The 21,062-nt window shown below is 38.4% G+C and overlaps 1 protein-coding gene across 1 annotated transcript; it reads left to right on the plus strand.

The window, feature by feature from the left end:
• Positions 1-1,841: 1,841 nt before the first annotated feature.
• On the plus strand, positions 1,842-3,389 carry MKRN3 (makorin ring finger protein 3). The gene has a single exon (XM_068991530.1). It carries the CDS (start codon positions 1,842-1,844, stop codon positions 3,387-3,389), a length of 1,548 nt encoding a protein of 515 aa, XP_068847631.1.
• The last annotated feature ends 17,673 nt before the right edge of the window (positions 3,390-21,062 follow it).

A 21,062-nucleotide genomic window follows, 5' to 3' on the forward strand; every position in this document is an offset into this window, starting at 1 on the left:
TCAAATTATTTTGTTTTATTGCACTCCTATTCATTGTCCTTGCTAAATCTTCTTAAGTATAATAGTTTATCAGTAAATCATTCTTAATTTTCTGCTGTCCATGAATAATTTCTTCGCAATTCTAACATTTATTATTTCTTTGCTTACCTTACTGGAGTGGACAAGACTTGTAATAATAGCACATATAGACTTTTTAACTTTCTGTAGATGGAAACTTTAAAAAATTTCATTTATAGGGTTATTTTAAATTAAATATTTAATTTATCTAACAGATCAATATTTAAATTCCTTATTTCTGGTCCTGTCATTTGTGTTAATAAATGTTGTTTGTTTGTTTGTTTTTTTAGAAATATGACCATTTCACATACATTTTAAAATTTAGTAACTAACTTTTTTCTGATATCCTCATATAATTTTTAATACCTGTTATTAATGTACTGATACCACTTTTTATATTTCTGATCTTGGTTATTTGAGCCTTCTTCACTTTAGGTTCAAGAATCTTTTCAAAGGATTTTGATTAATTCCCCGACTTCATATTTGTTTTATTTTAATTTATCATGTTTATGATTTACTTCAATCTAATTTCTGTGCTATATTCATATTTTCTCAAATTTTCAAATAAAAATTGGAACATAAAATTTCCTCTAAGAAACATATTTTAGCAAACAAAATCTAATACTATGTAAAATGATAATCATACCACAAAAGGTTTTATTCCTGGGGGAAAAAGGGTAAGTTAAACATTGAAAAACCTATCAGAGTAAATAATCACAATAAAATAAAAAAGAGAAAAATAACATGATCATCTCTTTAAAAGTACAGAAACCTACATGATAAAATTCAATATACATCAACACTTAATATTTATAACTACTTTGTTTACTAATCTAGTAAGATGCATGTGCAAAATGACAGCTCAGATGAAATTAAAAACCACCACATGGGCAGAAGGGTAGAGGATTTACCATGAAAGGCTGGCCCAGCACAATACCGTACAAAACTGGGTGTAATAAAGAAACAGAAACAAAGAGCCACTGTGAATTAAATCAGAAAGAGGGAGGGAAAAAAGCAAGCCAGGGTCACAACGGGGACAGAGGCTTATTAAGCCAGCATCAGGACCAGCAAGGTCTGAGGTTTCTGCACAAAGGGAGCGAAAGCCTGGAAACCACAATAACCTAACCCGGCTGAAAGACACTAAAGCAGCCTCAGACCAGAGGTCTGCTCATGCCTCACTGGTGAAAAGCCTTTCCAACCGAAGCCTGTAAGAATTACCAGAATACAAAGAGCAGAAGAAATGAGCTCTTGTCAACACAACTAAATGAATAAAGCTTCCAGAAGCAACAGTTAAAGTTCTCAGAACGAAAAATAATTAAAACAAAAAACGGATCCACATAGACATAAAATGAAGTGAACAACACATTTATAAAATTCATGTGTGATATGGTTCAGAAACAAGATGAATTTTACACAGTGGAAAATTTTTAAAAAGCATGAGAATTATGTTTTCAATTGACACGTATGAGAAACCAATGAAATCAATGCGTCCGAATGAACACAGGAAGGGATTGCATTAAAACCTCAAAGGGCTGTGATTTCTTCCCTCAGAGGAGCCGCGGGAGGACGAGGGGCTGCACGCAGACGAGCAGGGGCGGCGAGGCGGGCAGCACTGCCGGATGCGAACAAAAGAAGATGTCGGTCACAATTCCAGCCGGACCGGCTGCGCACCGACCCAGTGGAGGACTGACGTTGTCCCCACAGGAAGTGTCTGCTGCGCCTGCTCAGAGAAGGAAGTAGGAACGCAGGCACAGGAAGCAGGGACTGGGGGAGAGGAAAAACAGATGCACAGCTCCAAAGGAGGAGTCCCGGAGCTGGCTCGAGGCCTCCGGGCCTCAAGCCCGAAAGGAAGACACACCGGGGAAGTTCCGGTACCATTTTGGGGACTAAAAGCTGCCATGGAAGAGCCTGCAGCTCCCAAAGAACCCCACGAGGCAGCTGGGGCCTCTAGGGGTGCAGAGGCAGCAGGGGAAAGTGCCCCACGGCCCACCCTCCCGGTGCGCCCTGTTTCCCGGTGGTCTTCGGCTCCAGGCCCATCCCCGTTCCGCCCATCACGTCTAAGGCCTGCCCAAGCCTCATGGGGAGGGGCCGGGCCCAGCTGGCTGCAGAGCCGGAGCACTGGCAGCTGGACAAAGCAAGTCGTCTGCAGGTATTATCTGCATGGGCTGTGCAAGGAGGGGGAGAAGTGCCGATACTCCCACGACCTTTCGGGCCGGCAGGTGGCCAGGGAGGGCCTTGGCTCGCAGCCCCAGGCCTCTGCAGACAGCGGCCCTAGCACGGCTGCACACATGGAGCCCCTGCCTCAGCAAGTGGCGGAAGCCCCCACTGCTGTTTCCTCATGCTCCTTGCCTGTGATTGGCTCGGCTGCTGAAAGGGGTTTGTTTGAAGCCAAGACAGACAATGCAGGCCTTGAAGCTGCTGGAGGAGCAGGTGTAGAAGGCTGGGAGAATGCCGTTGAATTTGTTCCCGGGCAACCCTACCGGGGCCGCATGTTCCCTTCTGTCTCCGAGGCTCCTCTGCAGAGCTCGGTGATTGAGAGTGGGCAGATTGTTCTGGGCATGGGGAGGCAGCTTTGCCGCGATGCCATCGCGGGGCAGTGCTTTCGTGGGCAGAGCTGTACTTATCTCCATGGAGATATATGTGATATGTGTGGGCTGCCGGTCTTGCACCCTTTGGATGGTACCCAGAGGGCAGACCATGTAAAGGCCTGCATTGAAGCACACGAAAAGAATATGGAGCTCTCTTTTGCCGTGCAGCGCAGTGCGGACAAAGTGTGTGGCATCTGCATGGAGGTTGTCTATGAGAAAGCCAACCGGAATGATTGCCGCTTTGGCATCCTCTCCAGCTGCAACCACACGTACTGTCTTAAGTGTATCCGCAGGTGGAGAAGTGCCAGACAGTTTGGGAGCAGAGTTATCAAGTCCTGCCCTCAGTGCAGGGTCATGTCCACCTTTGTCATTCCCAGTGAGTTCTGGGTGGAGGAGGAAGAAGAGAAGCAGAAACTTATTCAGCAGTACTTGGAGGCTTTGAGTCACAAGACCTGCAGGTATTTTGCTCGAGGCAGGGTCTGCCCATTTGGAGAGAACTGTTTTTACAAACATGTGTATCCTGAGGACCAGGGAGAGGAGCCTCAGCGGCAGGGTGCTGAGGCATCTGGTACTTGCCATTGGGAACCTTTGGAGCCTCTGCAGGTGGGAGAGGGCAACATGCCCTTTAAAAGCAGTAGAAAAGAGCTTGTCATGCTTTGGCTGGCCAATCTGTTGTGTAAGTGTTTTCACCAGGAGCCATGTGCTCCTCTTCACAGAGGTCTGGTGGGACTTGCTTCATTGTGAGCTGGAAGAATATTGCACTTTGAATCTGTGGCATTCTGCTGTGGCATGTTGTTTGGTGTGCTGAGGCTCTGTCATCTGCTCTTGTCTGTGTTTTGTTTATAGACACATCTGTCACTTCCAGGGGCTGCTGAAAGCATTTGTATAGAAACATCCATCTGTTTCCTTGACCATTCCCATTTCTGGTCCCCCAGGATTATGGTGTTTCACTGTGTTAAAAAGTAACAAAACATCCTCAAAGTTATTGTTTGGTGAAATTAATATGACTGTCAGTTTATGGTTTATTTTGTCATCTGTTTTTAACAGGATTGACTCAGTTCTAGTCTAGTGTTTACAGAATTTCCACACTCATTTTGAAGTCCCTCAAGAATAAATGTGACAGGGTGAAGGGAGAAGTCTAAACTGAACCAGGAGCTTTTTGCTGCTTCAGTCTTAAGAAATGGACCCTCGTGGGGCTTTATGATGCAGCTTCAGTATCTCTGTTGTTTACACATCTGTTCCCTCCCCCATTCCCTTTCAAGTGCACTCTTAACTTGTGGTTACCTTGTGGTTTTATGTTTTACTTGACCAGAACCAGATGCATATGTTTACATGTTTTTATCCTGTTCAACTTGATGTGACATCATTTATATTTGAAAGTATATATGTAAGAATTATATATATATACATGCACATTAACGTGTATGAAAGTTATGCATTTGAAAATATTTATTTAAGTTGTATACTATAATATAATCTTTATTTAATAAAATAAATACTGAGCTGGAAGCTGAAGGTGAAAGGTTGATAGGATTGCTGTTGTGTGAGTGTGAAGTATGTAAATTATTTTTCTGTCCCTTTCACAGGCTTCAGTGATTAGCATCTAATGAAAACAGCTATTTCAGTGACTCTATCTAAATGTAACAGACACAGATCTTAAAGAATTTACAGAATATGACACTGGTAATTACTGTGATGCCATTAATAGCTCGCTGCTATGTGGGTTCCCATGCAGTTTAGCCACTGTATCATTATTATTTAAAACAACACGGTCTTTGACTCAGATACACAGTTCTTTGTGTTCAGTATTTTGTGTCATCCATAGACATATCAGAGAAGGGGCTTTTGACAGAAGTTTTTGGCATAAAAGTGATGATTATAAAAAGTAAAATAAAATAATAAACATATTCAAATAAGTAATAATGCAATAATGGAAAGACAATAAATGAAATATAGAAAGTAATGAAAACTAAATAAATATAAGCTGGAAAGTTAATAATGCCAATATACCATAATTATATTAAGTGGAAATATTTTAAAATCTGAAGATTAGCAGACATAATTAAAATGAAAATGAAACTATATATTTTTTAACTATATACTACATACAATAGAAGAATACAGAAACATTATAAGGATGAAAAACTAATCAGAGATGTTACAACTTTTGATCATAGAGTTCATTATTAAGGATTAATACACAACTGGAGATAAATATAGTATATAAACATGAGATTATAACTCACCAGGAAGATAAACTATTCCAATTTTCTGTTTAGTATCATAGTATTAGATAAGCAAATAAATTATTGATAAGCTACAAAATCTTGGTAGACAATTTGAATACTTCTCAATAGCTGAACAAGCAAAGAAAGAAACAATGTGAGTTAAATAGCACAATTTTAACAGTTTACCTAGTTGACATGTATAAAATGCTGTGTATCAACTGCAGAAAGCACTCCTCCTGCCTAACATAGCTGAAAGTATCCTGGAGACCTGAGTCACAGGGGTGGCAGAATTCCCTGACTGTTTAACAAAGACAGGACACATTTACAGAGTTTATACTCTTCAAAACAGTAATTTAATTCTCAGAACCACCTTATGAGGTACTAGCTATAATTTTTATGACCATCATGATGAGATGAATAAGAGAGAGATGTTAAATTACTTGCCTATATAGCTCTGACCTGTAGGCATACATAAATAGAACAGCAGTGAATGAACCTCAGGTAGTATATTTCCAGAACATAGGCACCATGCTGCCTCTTGTCCCACATTTATGACTGAGAGCAGGCGGACCCACTTAATATAGCCACTGGAAATGCATGTGCAATATTTATGTGTGGAGTTTCATAAACTGCCCAGTGGGACAGAGGTGAGCATAAGTGAGCTAGAAATTGTTGGCGTTCTTGAGCTTTGTCTGTGGGCTGCCAGACCCAGTATTTCTTAATTCACCACTCAGAATGTGCCTCAGCTGCCTGTATTTATATACTGCCTCTTTCTTATTAAATGATTCCTGATTTTGTGGGTGAATATCTCAGCCTATTTCACTGAGGTCCTTGCCATATTCCTTCCCTCTTGATCCTTGTTATCCAAATAATTCCTCAGTCAAAAGGCCATTGATGCCTGGTTATTACCAGCATGTAGAGTGAATGATTCCAAATTGTAAATCCAAATATATTTCCACCCTCTAGGCTGCCCTAGTCATGCAAGGGAAAGGGGACTTAGATGACCAAGCAACCAAAGAATAGGACCATATGGGGCAGTCTCAAAGACTGCACTAACCCCAGGGTCTCAAAACATGAGCTCTGTGTGGTGACTGCCAAGGAGGACACTTTAAGCCAAGCACAAAAAGCTTTGAAAAGTTTGTCCTAATATGCACTATCTAATGTTGTGAAATATCACATTTTGTTCAAATATTTTAAACCCAAACAATTATATAAGCCGATCTTTATATAGCATGTGAGAAGGGCCCATAGAACACAATATGTTTTGGGAGATGATGACTGTAATCCCAACTGCATCTTACCATCCCTGCAGTCAGGAGCAAGTTATTTAAACTTCCTATACCTCAGTTTCTTTATATGAAAAATGGGTATAACACCATCTATTTTTCTGGATTGTTGTGAATGTCAAGTGTAATCTGGACAATGCTTGGGACATAGGTGGTATTTTTAAAATAGCATGTATAAAAGTTATATTTGTATATTTGTGAACCTGAGAAAAGCTTGCACAAGAATTAAAACACTACCAAGTTTTTCTTTTTGATAATCTTTGGAATTTGTCTTAAGGTAACATTATTTTTAAATGATTTTCTTAGAAAATGGTACATTCACTTTATATTCATAATTTCAAAAAGACCAAGTAATATTTTTGGCAAATGTCACTCAATTGAAACCAAAAATGTGCTATTCAATTCCTAAAAGTATAACAAAAATTATGTTATTTCTGACTGATACCTACATGAGGAAAATAAGAAATAAGGTTTAAAAAAAAAAAAAAAACGAGATTCCCTGTTCCTCATCAGCTCATTCAGGATGAGATCAAATAACAGGGATATCACCAGGACTGAAGCTGGGTGAAGTGTCCTGAAGGCCTGCCCATAAGGACAAAGGAACCACCCCTGCTGCAGTTAGGAACAAAGGAGCCCTTTGCCATACAAAGGTTTGCTCTGTGAGTGAATCAGAGTGTATGCTGCTCTCTCCTCCAGGAGATTCATGGATTCAGCCTCTGGGGCTTGTAGCATACAGAGTGTCATTCTGACCACACAAAGAATGCGTGGGTGAAACAGATCTGATTTTCTTATGCTTCATTTGTTTCAGTTTGGTGGATGTAAAGACCTAATGAAATGAATATGCTAAAAATGTACCTCATACTCCTTCACTAAGTTAATTTACTGAATCTCAGTGACTTAAAGGGAAAGATTTCTAATTCACATTTCATGCCTATATGGTGTTCCATTTTTCACTTTTGCAAATATCTCAGGGGTGTGATTTCTATTTCCACAGCAAATGCTGAACTACAACTTAAGTGTCAAATGAAGTTGAGGTGGGGATGAAAAAAAAGGTACTTGGAAAATAAACCCAAAACTGGTATAAAGAGATAAATTAACACATGTTAGAATTTTTGCCATGAAAAATATTGCATATCACATTTTCTAGAGTTGATTGCTAACAAAAATTCCTGGCTATATATTAGATCACAATGAAACTGTCAATTAAATTGAAAAGTTAGTAGTACAGGCAACGGTCTCTGATTCAAGAAAAGAAAAACCGCTGCTGCTGCTGCTGCTGCCGCTGCCGCTGCTGCTGCTGCCGCTGCTGCTGCTGCTGCTGCTGCTAAGTCACTTCAATCGTGTCCGACTCTGTGCGATCCCGTAGATGGCAGCCCACCAGGCTGCCCCGTCCCTGGGATTCTCCAGGCAAGAACACTGGAGTGGGATGCCATTTCCTTCTGCAATGCATGAAAGTGAAAAGTGAAAGTGAAGTCCATCAGTTGTGTCCGACTCTCAGCGACCCCATGGACTGCAGCCTACCAGGCTCCTATGTCCGTGGGATTTTCCAGGCAAGAATACTGAAGTGGGGTGCCATTGCCTACTCTGAAACCACTATTGTATAGAGATTTTTAAAATACCTCTCTCAAAAATAATTTGATGAAAGAGTAAATTCAAAATCACCCAGAATGGCAGAATAAGATAATGAAAATATATGTATACTGTACTCTATGGAATAGTGCTACATCTACACTCAGATAATATTAAATACTAATATACAATGTCTAGAAATACAGTTTACATAATTGCTTAGATATCCAAATCTGTAAGTTTTACGGAAACTACAACATTCAGCTGCACACACACACACTGTTAAGCAGAGAGAATTAAGAATGATTCAAGCAAAAATTTAAAATGGCTTCCCTGGTGGCTCAGATGGTAAAGTGTCTGCCTGCAATGTGACAGACCCAAGTTCAATTCCTGAGTCTGGAAGATCTCCTGGAGAAGGAAATGGCAACTCACTCCAGTATTCTCGCCTGGAAAATTCCATAGACAAAGAAGCTTCGTAGGCTATAGTCCATGGCAAAGAGTAGGACACAACTGAGAGACTTCACTTTCACTTTCACTTAAAGCAAAAATTAGTGGATCATAAAATGAAAATATATAAGCTGTTTTTTGAGAAAAATCAATAAACAGATGAACCATTAATGTAATAAAAAATAAAAGATGAAGTGCAATTAAACAAAATAGGAAACTATGAATAGGATATACTCAGAGAAAAGCATACACCAAAGATATAGGAAATAAACCCTTGTTACACTAAGACACATTCACTTGGAAATGTGATAGGACTTTTAAATTTTCAACATGATTTGCCAAACAACAATCTAAGAAATAAATCAAACCAAAACGATTACTAATGAGAAGTTAAAGTTTCAGGAATGTACTTATGCCCAGGACTGCCCCAAAAGACATTTTTCCCAGAAATTTACTAAAACTTTTAAATAGATTGCAATGATATATACACCACTCCAGAGAAGAGAAGAAAGAGGAGATTTAGTTAGCATATGAATGACACCTAACATTGATATCAGAATATTTTTAATATAGTATAACACAGAGTTAACTAGATCCCAGTCTCATTTTCATTTGTGAATACTGATGCCAAAATAATCTCAAATGAAAAACTGACAAATAGGCAAAACTAGCACAGCAGAAGAAGAGTATATCAGGAAAGAATAGGTTATTTTCTCCCCAAAAAAAGGATGGTAGAATATGAAAAAATATTTTATCTTAATGTGGCAAAATAAATAATTGTTTGGATATCTTATATCTGAAAAAACACTAAATTCAAGATCTATATAATTTTATATAGATGTGTGAGATGTATCTATATATGTATATGTGGACATGTAAATAGTATACATCTATAAAATTTTTAATGCACAGTCACAAAACACACAACTAAAGGAAGCAAAGGAGTTAAAAATAGTAAATAATGGAAGTAATTAATATATTAAATATTATGATTGATTTGATTTATTTAAAAATATGTAAAATAGATACACCATTATCCAACTTAAGAAAATGAGGAAAAAACAGCAACAAAATGCAAATATGGAGTTGGACACACACTCAATTCATAGGAATTCACCACAAAGAGAGGTTCTTTAAACATACAAAAGAACATTAGTCAAACAGATACCAATTAATTGCAGAACTTGAAAGAAGATAATTTTAGGCTCATGTAATTAATTACACATTGACTACACAGAATATAATGTAATATTTAACATGAGTAAATTATTTCACGGAATGCAGTTTTACAAAAAAAAATAAGGATTTTCATAAAACCTTTAAAGAACAAATATTTCAGTACTATTTACACAATTTGGAAACATTTATCAAGTGGAAAATGGAAATTAGGACCTCTTACGTGGTTTTATTTTTTTCTGTTACTTTTTCCAGTTTTTCTTAGATACAATTAACATAAAATTGTGTAGGTTTAACATGTAAAATGTATGATTTGATATATGTATATGTGGCCACCCCTCACATAGTTAACAATTTGTGTGTGTATGTGATGAGAACGTTTTAAATTTACTGTTTCAGTGACTTTACAATATACAGTACCTTAATTATTAGCTAGTCACCATGCTGTACATTAAATCTCTGGAACCTGTTTTATAATTGGAAATGTGTACTCTGACCACATTCACCTATTTCCCCCATTTTACTCTGCTACCCTGGCAGCCACTGATCTGCTCCCTGTTTCTCTCAGTTCGTTTTTTTTTTTAGATTTCAGCTATTAATGATATACCATTTGTCTTCTCTGTCTGATTTATTTCACATAGCATAATGCCTCAAGGATCATCCACATTGTAGCAAATGTAGAATTTATTTACTGTTTATGGCCGTATGATATTCCATTGTATGATACATAATTTATGCCAAAGTATAATCATGATACTATGTACACACACATGTTTTCACCCAAATGATTAAATGATTTATTGAAATATGGTTTATTTATGAAAATTATCATGTACTTGATGTAAAATGTAAATATATTTGTAATAGCCAGATGAAGGTATTTCAGCATTTTCATTCTTTTAACAAGGAAAGTAATCATAAAATTGTCTCCTGTGATCAACCAAAAACAAGTAGATTCCCCTATCTGTACTGCCAGTCAGTATTATTTTGAGAATCAGTACAATTGAATGCAAAATAAAACAATTGAGGCATATAAAATTTCAAAGAAGGATGTAAATTTATCTTTCTGAGATAATATAATATTTCATGTTGAAAATCCAAAACTATCTGGAAAACTTCAGAAAAAAAACTCTGTAAGAGGCTAAGAAAAATTAATGGAAGTTTCATATATAAAATATAGAAAATTTAATGGAGACTTTTTTATGGAGCCAATAAAGTGTATAGAAATAAACAAAAATAAGTCTGGAAAAGCTGCAAAATTAAGCACTTTGATAAGGTAATTATTCTCAAAGAATACTTGAAGAAGTGAAAATGTGTACCATGGAATTTGATAGGGAAGTTCAGCATATTATTGTGTCAGTTCTTTAAGTTCATTTACGTACTTGACAAAATCCTAATAAATTACTCCTTTGAACTGACTTTTTGCCCATTCTATTCATATGTTGAACCTCTAATCCTCAACGTGGTGGTATTTGGAGGTTTTGGCTTTCAGAGGTAGTTTGGTGTTGGGGGTGGAGCCCTTATGAATGGGATACATGATTTAATAAGAAGAGACATAAGAGAGATCGTCTCTCTTTCTCCACTACATGAAGATATAGCTAGAAGGTGGCCATCGGCAAAAAACGAAAAGGGCCTCACTAAGAACACAACTATGCTGGCAACTCGACTTCAGCCTCCAGAACTGTGAGAAATAAAGGCTGTTTTTATGCCGTCCCGTCGGTGGCATTCTGCTACAGTAGCCTGAACTGAAAACGACAGAAATGAGTAATGAGAGATAGATGCTTCTCTCACATCTACCTAAAAATGTGGAAGTAGTTTTGGAACTAGTAAAAGGTAGAGGCTGGAAGAGTCATGATGTGCCTGCTAGAAAGATTGATATTGCTATGGAGTCTTCTATTAATAAAAGCAGCTGGTGGAGGCTCAGAAAGGAAGGTGGAGAGATGTAGGGAATTGCTGTTGTTCATTCACTAAGTCACGGCTAGCACTTTGTGACTCCATGAACTTCAGCACACCAGACTTCCCTGTCTTTCACTATCTCCTGGAGTTTTCTCAGATTCATATTCATTGATTTGGTGGTGCTATCTAACCATTTAATCCTCTGCCATCCTCTTCTCCTTTTGCCTTCAATCTTTCCCAGCATCAGTTTCTTCCAATGAGTTGGCTCTTAGAATCAGGTGACCAGAGTATTCAAGCTTCAACTTCAGCATCAGTCCTTACACACACACACACACACACACACACACACACACACACACACACACACACACACACACAATCATATACAAAATATTGGTAGGAATTAGAATAGTAATGGACATTCTGATGATGTTTCAGGCATAAAAGGGAATATGTTATTGGACAACATAGAAAACATGACCCTTGTTGCAAAATGGAAAATGGACATTTAGGTGGAGAGATTTGCTACCAAAGTGTTGAAGAAGCATCTTGGTTCTTCCTAACTGTTTGGGCAGAGAAAAATGAAGACCAAATTTCTAGGAAAAGGAAAATAGAACATACAGATTTGGGAAATTCTCTGTCCGTATTACAATAATAATAATAATGAAGTGTGTTCACAAGAGCAAATTCACGGTGTGGCAGCCGAACATGTTGATGAGATTAGTGTAGGTATGAACTGTGGCCTTAACCAGCCACTCCAGTAAGAACCCTCTCAGTTTGAACTTAAGGGGGCAGAAATGAGACAGAATGAAGGCTGTCAGACTTCTTAGATTTGAGAGCTCAAGACCATGAGAGTCGTTTGGCTCTGAACATGCTCTGTTCTTCAAGATAGGAGAAGATGATTCCAAAGGCTATTTAGAAATCATCAAGGCCACCTCAATTCCAGCAGGCCGAAACAGATTAAGACAAGTAAAAATAGATCATGTATAGCTTAAGTAAGTTAATACATACATACATAAGTCTACTGTGAAGATTCATATGAAAGGGAAAAAAATAACTGTAGGGCTTGAATACTTTAGAACTGAAAAATAAGTATTTATTGAACCCTTTCAGATCCCATAGCATATATACGCCATCAGTGTGAAAAGTGATGTTGGCACTTTAATTGTGAGATCAAAAATTTATATTAAAACGGTCCAGAAATAGGCACAGATACATATCTGAATTGAATTTATGAAAAAAGTTTAAAAGAAAAATAACGAGTTATTAAAACAAAAATTATTGGATAAACTCGAGTCATCTTGAAAACTGATATATGGACTCCAAATACCATTCTTTACATACAGTTTAAATTCTACTTCCGTCAAAATTTCAAATATAAGCTTGAAACCAAAATTTACGCTAACAACATAGGATTTTTTTCCTTTGAAGTCCTGTAGTCCAAAATGCTTTTCTATGACATGATTCACAGAAGCCTTAAAGGAAATTTTGAAAATAGCTGTAGCAAATGTGAGGAATGTTCCAGTTTCTTTTCTAAGATATATTACATCCAAACATGTAAGTCCTAATATTATCCCCTTGTAGGGAGGTTGGGAGATATTTCAAGGCTTGTCCTCTCACCATTGCACTGCCTCACAATGTGACCACTTTGAAATGAACCTTACAAGTATCATATGAGTTAAACAAAAAGGCAGTATCAACATCAGTTCAGTTCAGTCACTCAGTCGTGTCCGACTCCTTGCGACCCCATGAATCGCAGCACGCCAGGCCTCCCTGTCCATCACCAACTCCCGGAGTTCACTCAGACTCATGTCCATCGAGTCAGTGATGCCAACTAGCCATCTCATCCTCTGTCATCCCCTTCTCCTCCTGCCCCCAATCCCTCCCAGCATCAAAGTATTTTCCAATGAGTCAGCTCTTCACATGAGGTGGCCAAAGTACTGGAGTTTCAGCTTTAGCATCATTCTTTCCAAAGATATCCCAGGGCTGATCTCCTTCAGAATGGATGGGTTGGATATCCTTGCAGTCCAAGGGACTCTCAAGAGTCTTCACCAACACCACAGTTCAAAAGCATCAGTTCTTCAGCACTCAGCCTTCTTCACAGTCCAACTCTCACATCCATACATGACTACTGGAAAAAACATAGATTGACTAGACGGACCTTAGTCGGCAAAGTAATGTCTCTGCTTTTGAATATACTATCTAGGTTGGTCATAACTTTTCTTCCAAGGAGAAAGTGTCTTTTAATTTCATGGCTGCACTCACCATCTGCAGTGATTTTGGAGCCCCAAAAAATAAAGTCTGACACTGTTTCCAGTGTTTCCCCATCTATTTCCCATGAAGTAATGGGACCGGATGCCATGATCTTAGTTTTCTGAATGTTGAGCTTTAAGTCAACTTTTTCACTCTCCTCTTTAACATTCATCAAGAGGCTTTTTAGTTCCTCTTCACTTTCTGCCATAAGGGTGGTGTCATCTGCATATCTGAGGTGATTGATATGTCTCCCAGCAATCTTGATTCCAGCTTGTGCTTCTTCCAGTCCAGCGTTTCTCATATAAGTTAAATAAGCAAGGTGACAATATACAGCCATGACGTATTCCTTTTTCTATTTGGAACTTGTCTGTTATTCCATGTCCAGTTCTAACTGTTGCTTCCTAACCTGCATACAGATTTCACAAGAGGCAGGTCAGGTGATCTGGTATTCCCATCTCTCTCAGAATTTTCCGCAGTTTACTGTGATCCACACAGTCAAAGGCTTTAGCATACTCAATAAAGCAGAAATAGATGTTTTTCTGGAACTCTCTTGCTTTTTCCATGATCCAGCGGATGTTGCCAATTTGATCTGTGGTTCTTCTGCCTTTTCTAAAACCAGCTTGAACATCAGGAAGTTCACGGTTCATGTACTGCTGAAGCCTGGCTTGGAGAATTTTGAGCATTACTTTACTAGAATGTGAGATGAGTGCAATTGTGCGGTAGTTTGAGCATTCTTTGGCATTGCCTTTCTTTGGAATTGGAATGAAAAGTGACCTTTTTCCAGTCCTGTGACCACTGCTGAGTTTTCCAAATTTGCTGGCCTATTGAGTGGAGCACTTTCACAGCATCATCTTTCAGGATTTGAAACAGCTCAATTGGAATTCCACCACCTCCACTAGCTTTGTGCGTAGTGATGCTTTGTAAGGCCCACTTGACTTCACATTCCAAGATTTCTGGCTCTAGATGAGTGATCATGCCATCATGATTATACGGGTCATGAAGATCTTTTTTATACAGTTCTGTGTATTCTTGCCACCTCTTCTTAATATCTTCTGCTTCTGTTAGGTCCATACCATTTCTGTCCTTTATCGAACTCATCTTTGCATGAAATGTTCCCTTGGTATCTCTAATTTTCTTGAAGAGATCTCTAGTCTTCCCCATTCTGTTGTTTTCCTCTATTTCTTTGCATTTATCTCTGAAGAAGGCTTTCTTATCTCTTCTTGCTATTCTTTGGAACTCTACATTCAGATGCTTATATCTTTCCTTTTCTCCTTTGCTTTTCGCTTCTCTTCTTCTCACAGCTATTTTTAAGGCCTCCCCAGACAGCCATTTTGCTTTTTTGCATTTATTTTCCATGGGGATGGTCTTGATCCCTGTCCCCTCACAAAAAAAGTAAAACAAAAAACAAAATCATAAAACAGGGCAGGAGCTTATTCCCATAAATGATAAAGTGATCCAATAAAACAAAAGGAAAGCAATAAAATGAAAAAATAAAAGTATGATGAGACCTTGCACAGAAAATAAATGCAAATAGATTTAAAGATAGTAAAAGATGTCAAACATCGCTAATAATAATGCTTATTATAACTGCATGGAGTTTCAGTTTTCTCCTTTCAATTTGTCAAATAACCAGACATCTGAAAGAACACTCAGATGACAACTGGGTGAAAGATTATTGTTGAATCACGAAAGATGCCAGGATTCTTGGCCCCCGAAGGAGAAGAATTCAATCCAGGGCCAGAGATGAGGCTTGATCACTCAGAGCTTTTGTGTAATAAAGTTTTATTAAAGTATAAAGGAGATAGAGAAAGCTTCTGACATAGGCATCAGAAGGGGGAAGAAAGAGTACCCTCCTGCTAGTCTTTAGCTGGATGTTATATAGTCACTAGCAGTCCGTTAATGAAAGAAAGGCATGTCTTGAAACTCAGAATGGCACCAGGCTCCCCACCCATAAGATGCATTTTGGAATAATCTTGGCACAAAATGGTTCATCCTGGGCCATAAAATGATTAACCTGAATCTTGAAGAAAGGCAGATCACCATACAAATAGTTTCATTTACATAGATTAGAGGAACAATATCTGAGTGTAACGTACTGGTTTGTCAAGTAGGCTCAAGCAGGTACCTCACCAAAATGTTTTGGAGTGTAATTGGTACAGTTTCCATAGAGGAATACTTGATACCATCAAATCATAAACTCACATATACATGCTTCTTGACCATTTATTCCATTGGTATTTATTTAAATGAGACTTACTTGTATATTTTATATGTATGAAATAATTCAAAAACCAGGATGTTAAATGCAGGCTTTATTATAACAGTATAAGATTAGAAATACCTAGATAAATCCAACAGTAGGCAACTGGTTAAAAATAGCTGAGGCATACAGTGGAACATTATAAAGTCACATTTAAAAAGTGAAGAAACAAAAACAGAAGGAAATTTACATGGGCTGACATGGAAACATATAGTGGTAAGTAGGAATTAAATGTGCAGAAGTTTATGAAATTATATCACTTGTTTGTAAAGGCAGTTCAGTTTAGTTCAGTCGCTCAGTCGTGTCCAACTTTTTGAGACCCCATGAACTGCAGCACGCCAGGCCTCCCTGTCCAGCACCAACCCCCGAGTCCACCCAAACCCATGTCCATTGAGTCCATGATGCCATCCAACCATTCATCCTCTGGCTTACCCTTCTCCTCCTGCCCCCAATCCCTCCCAGCATGAGAGTCTTTTATAATGAGTCAGCTCTTCCCATCAGGTGGCCAAAGTATTGGAGTTTCAGCTTCAACCCAGGACTGATCTCCTTTAGAATGGACTGGTTGGATCTCCTTGCAGTTCAAGGGATTCTCAAGAGTCTTCTCCAACACCACAGTTCAAAAGCATCAATTCTTCTGTGCTCAGCTTTCTTTATAGTCCAACTCTCACATCCATACATGACCACTGGAAAAACCATAGCCTTGACTAGATGGACCTTTGTTGGCAAAGTAATGTCTCTGCTTTTGAATATGCTATCTAGGTTGGTCATAAATTTCCTTCCAAGGAGTAAGCATCTTTTAATTTCATGTGTTCAATCACCATCTGCAGTGATTTTGGAGCCCAGAAAAATATAGTCAGCCACTGTTTCCACTGTTTCCCCACCTATTTACCATGAAGTGATGGGGCCAGATGCCATGATCTTAGTTTTCTGAATGTTGAGCTTTAAGCCAACTTTTTCACTCTCCTCTCTCACTTTCATCAAGAGACTCTTTAGTTCTTCACTTTCTGCCATAAGGGTGGTGTCATCTGCATATCTAAGGTCCTTGATATTTCTCCCGGGAATCTTGATCCCAGTTTGTGCTTCCTCCAGCACAGCGTTTCTCGTGATGTACTCTGCATAGAAGTTAAATAAGCAGGGTGACAATGTACAGCCTTGATGTACTCCTTTTCCTATTTGGAACCAGTCTGTTGTTCCATGTCCAGTTCTAACTGTTGCTTCCTGACCTGCATACAGATTTCTCAAGAGGCAGGTCAGTAATAATTATGTAAACTGTCTTTGTATATATATATATATATATATATGAGAGAGAGAGAGAGAGAGTTATATAGTTATATTTGGTGTCTTTGCTTATGTGCATAAAAACCTCCTGAGAAGTCATATTTTATGAAAGAATATATATTTTTTTATTAAAAAAAGATTGTATCTGTAGATGTGCATACATATACATGCATGAATGTTCAATGTAAGTAAATTTGCATACAGGAGAAAATATATACATATATATGTGTATGTTAAATAAATATAGATCTGAAAATTGAATCAGTGGTTAATATATTTGGTTCACTTATGACTGCAGATTTTGTGAAGAAAATCTGCAAATATTGATTAAACTGCATGAGAAAAATCATTTACAAACCTTCAGCTAAATACAGCACACTATCACTGTAAGGACCCATGAGTCGCTGTTATCATTAGTCACAGTGGCAATAGAGATGTCTTCTGAGAGCCCACAGATGTAGACATACATTCATGGTAGGGCTTGGTAGTGGTGTTCTTGTCATGTGGCAATTCAAATTGTGACCCAGATGCACAGGTCTTTATATTCAATATTCTCCTGTTGTTCATTCACTAAGTCATGTCCTACTCTTTAAGATCCCATGAACTGCAGCATGCCAGGCTTCTCTGTCCTTCACTGTCTCCCTGAGTTTGATCAAATTCATGTCCATTGAGTCAGTGTTGCCATCCAACCATCTCATCCTCTGTCACTCCATTTTCCTCTTGCCATCAATTTTTCCTAGCATCAGGGTCTTCTCCAATGAGTCCATTGGAACTCACATCAGGTAGCCAATGTATTGGAGCTTCAGCTTCAGCATCAGTTCATCCAATGAATATTCAGGATTAATTTCTTTTATGTTTGACTGCTTTGATCTCCTTGCTGTCCAAGGGAGTCTCAAGAGTCTTCTCTAGCTCCACAGTTTGAAAGAATCAATTCTTTGGCTCTCAGCCTTCATTATGGTCCAACTCTCACATCTGTAGATGGTTACTGGAAGAACATAGCAAAGTGATGTCTCTGCTTTTTAATACACTATTAGGGTTTGTCATAGCTTTTCTTGCACAGAGTAAACATCATTTAACTTCATGGCTGCAGTCATCATTCACAGTGATTTTGGAGCCCAAGAAAATAAAGTATGTCACTATTTTCATTTTTCCCCATCTACTTGCCATGAAGTGATGGGACTGGATGCCGTGATCTTAGTTTTTTGAATGTTGAGTTTTAAGCAAGTTTTTCATTGAGAGGCTTTTTAGTTTCTCTTCACTTTCTGCCACTAGGGTGGTGTCATCTGCATCTCTGAGGTTATTGATATTTCTCCCGGCAATCTTTACTCCAGCTTGTGCTTCATCCAGCCCAACATTTTGCAAGATGTGCTCTGCATATAAGTTAAATAAGTAGGACGGCAACATACAGCCTTGATGTACTCCTTTCCCAATTTGGAACCAGTCTCCTGTTCCATGTCTGGTTCTAATTGTTGCTTCTTGACCTATATACAGGTTTCTCAGGAGGCAGGTAAGGTGATCTTGTATTCCTACCTCTTGAAGAATTTCCCAGTTTGTTGTGCTCCACACCGTCAGTGGCTTTAGTGTAGTCAGTGAAGCAGAAATAGATGTTTTCATCTGGAATCCTCTTGCATTTTTTATCATCCAGTGGATATTGGCAATCTGAATTCTGGTTTATTTGCCTTTTCTAAATCCAGCTTGTACATCTGTCCATTCAGATAATGTTGAACCTAACTTTAAGGATTTTGACCATTATCTTGCTAGCATGTGAAAAGAGGGCAATTGTGTTGTACTTTGAACTTTCTTTGCCATTGCCCTTCTTTGGGATGAAAACTGACCTTTTCCATTCCTGTGGCCACTGCTGAGTTTTCCAAATTTGCTGGCATATTGAGTGCAGCACTTTAACAGTATCACCTTTTAGAATTAGAAATATCTCAGCTGGAGTCCCATCACCTCCACTAGCTTTGTTCGTAGTAATGTTTCCTAAGGTCCACTTGACTTAACGCTCCAGAAAACTAACCAAAATGATCACATGGATTACAACTTTGTGTAACTCAATGAAACTATGAGCCATCAAGATGGATGGCTCATGGTGGAGAGTTCTGTCATAATGTGGTCCATTGAGGACGGGAATGGCTAATCACGTCAGCATTCTTCCCTTGAAATCCTGATGAGCCGTATGAAAAGGCAAGATATAGCATGGAAAAAGAAGAATACAAATAATATATTTATAAGAAGATAAGAAAAAAGAGGAAATTGGCATAGAATAAGCAAAAAAATAAAAAATAAACAGAAATATTGGAAATTAAGAAATAATCCAAAAGAAAGATTTTCTAGATTTATATAAATATTAATTTTAAGGCAAAGGTGTTAGTAGAGTAGGTGATAAAATTTCAGTGCATCGTGAAGTTAAAAGCAGATAAAATTTATATTCATGTGATTACATAGCCTCAGAAAATGCAAAGACAAAAGAATGAATAGGGGAAACCCAGGAATCCACAAGCTTAGTAGAATTTTTAATATATCCTAACCAGTCGTTATTTAAAAAGAGATAAGGATAAACTAGATTTACATAACACTATAAACACTGTATTCTTAATTTCTCAGTTTTAGGATTCTGCAGTCATAAAAATTTCTTGTGGTATGGATAGCAGATTAAAAAAGGAAGATGCCTGGCCAGATGCCTTAATCCAGAAACCTTTTTGCATGATCTATCTTTCTTATAAAAATATATACCACGAATAAGTTTTTGGAGTAGGAAATGGCAACCCACTCCAGTGTTCTTGCCTGGAGAATCCCAGGGACGGGGGAGCCTCATGGGCTGCCGTCTATGGGGTCTCACAGAGTCGGACATGACTGAAGCGACTTAGCAGCAGCAGCAGGCAAAGTGAAAATGGCGTTTGTAAGTGTGATCTAATTCTTATAACAACGCCCAGAGTAGTATGCTAATACTCTTTATCTAGAGAATATAATGCTAATTATGGGTAAGTTAAATAATTTGCCTACTGTGAGGACTACATCCAAAAAGTTGTGGAGAAAGAATCTGAATCTGGATTGTCTGATTCCAATTTGCTTTTCCCATTCTGTTTACGTATTGATCTGGAATAAGTGTGTGTGTATGTGGGTGGGAGTGGCTCCTACATAAAACTAATTGGAGAAAAGCACATATCCTTTCACTGTAAATGGAAAAGCCTCAAAGGTAAGGGCAAGCATCCCTGAATTGCTGGGAATAAAAAGCACTCCAGATCTTATCTTTCCATCTCATCTACCTCTGAACAAGGGGCTAGTTCTTCCACTGTCTGGGTTCTGTCTAGTTTCTTGGATTTTGTGTCCTGTTTGCTGTGCTTCTTTGTTTCTTGGAGCAGTGATTCAGACTCCTTGACTGTGGCTTTCCGTATTTCTTCCAGTACCACACCTTCCAAAATGATATCACCCAAATAGTTAACGAGGGATGGTAATCTGAGTCTTTGGAGAAGCAGGCACCAAAACAAAATTAAGTGTCCACAGATTTTATTGGGGGATAAATTCTCATGAGAAAAGTTAGGGAGTGGTCCAGAAAGGTGGGAAAACACTTCAGACCAAGTATGGCTGCAGGTGACAGAGAGAGAAGAGGATGGTAGGGTGGAAGCATCCCGATCTGATGTGCACTCTAGTGGAGTCTCAATTTGCCCATCCAGGAGTCCTCAAGCCACAGCCAGCCATTACCAGAGTCCCCTATCTCACAGAAATTGTCCTCATCACATTCCCTTACTAACTGGGAGCAGCCCATGGGAAGCATGGTTTTGACATAAACACAGTCATGGATTTCAGAGCACAGATTTTGGGGCCGTTGGTCGGTTAATATCCCTGTAGTTGGAAGGATTTCCAAGTACCTGTTGAAGGAGCCAGATCTTTAACTGTCCACCTGTGCTGCAATACCTGATTATGGACATTCAATGAGATCTGAACCAAGACCCTTCTTTTGAGGTGCTCATTATTGTTATATCAATAAATATTTTTTTAATTGAAGTGCTGTTGATTTGCAATG

Source organism: Capricornis sumatraensis, chromosome 19, assembly GCF_032405125.1.
Source record: "Capricornis sumatraensis isolate serow.1 chromosome 19, serow.2, whole genome shotgun sequence".
NCBI lineage: Eukaryota > Metazoa > Chordata > Mammalia > Artiodactyla > Bovidae > Capricornis > Capricornis sumatraensis.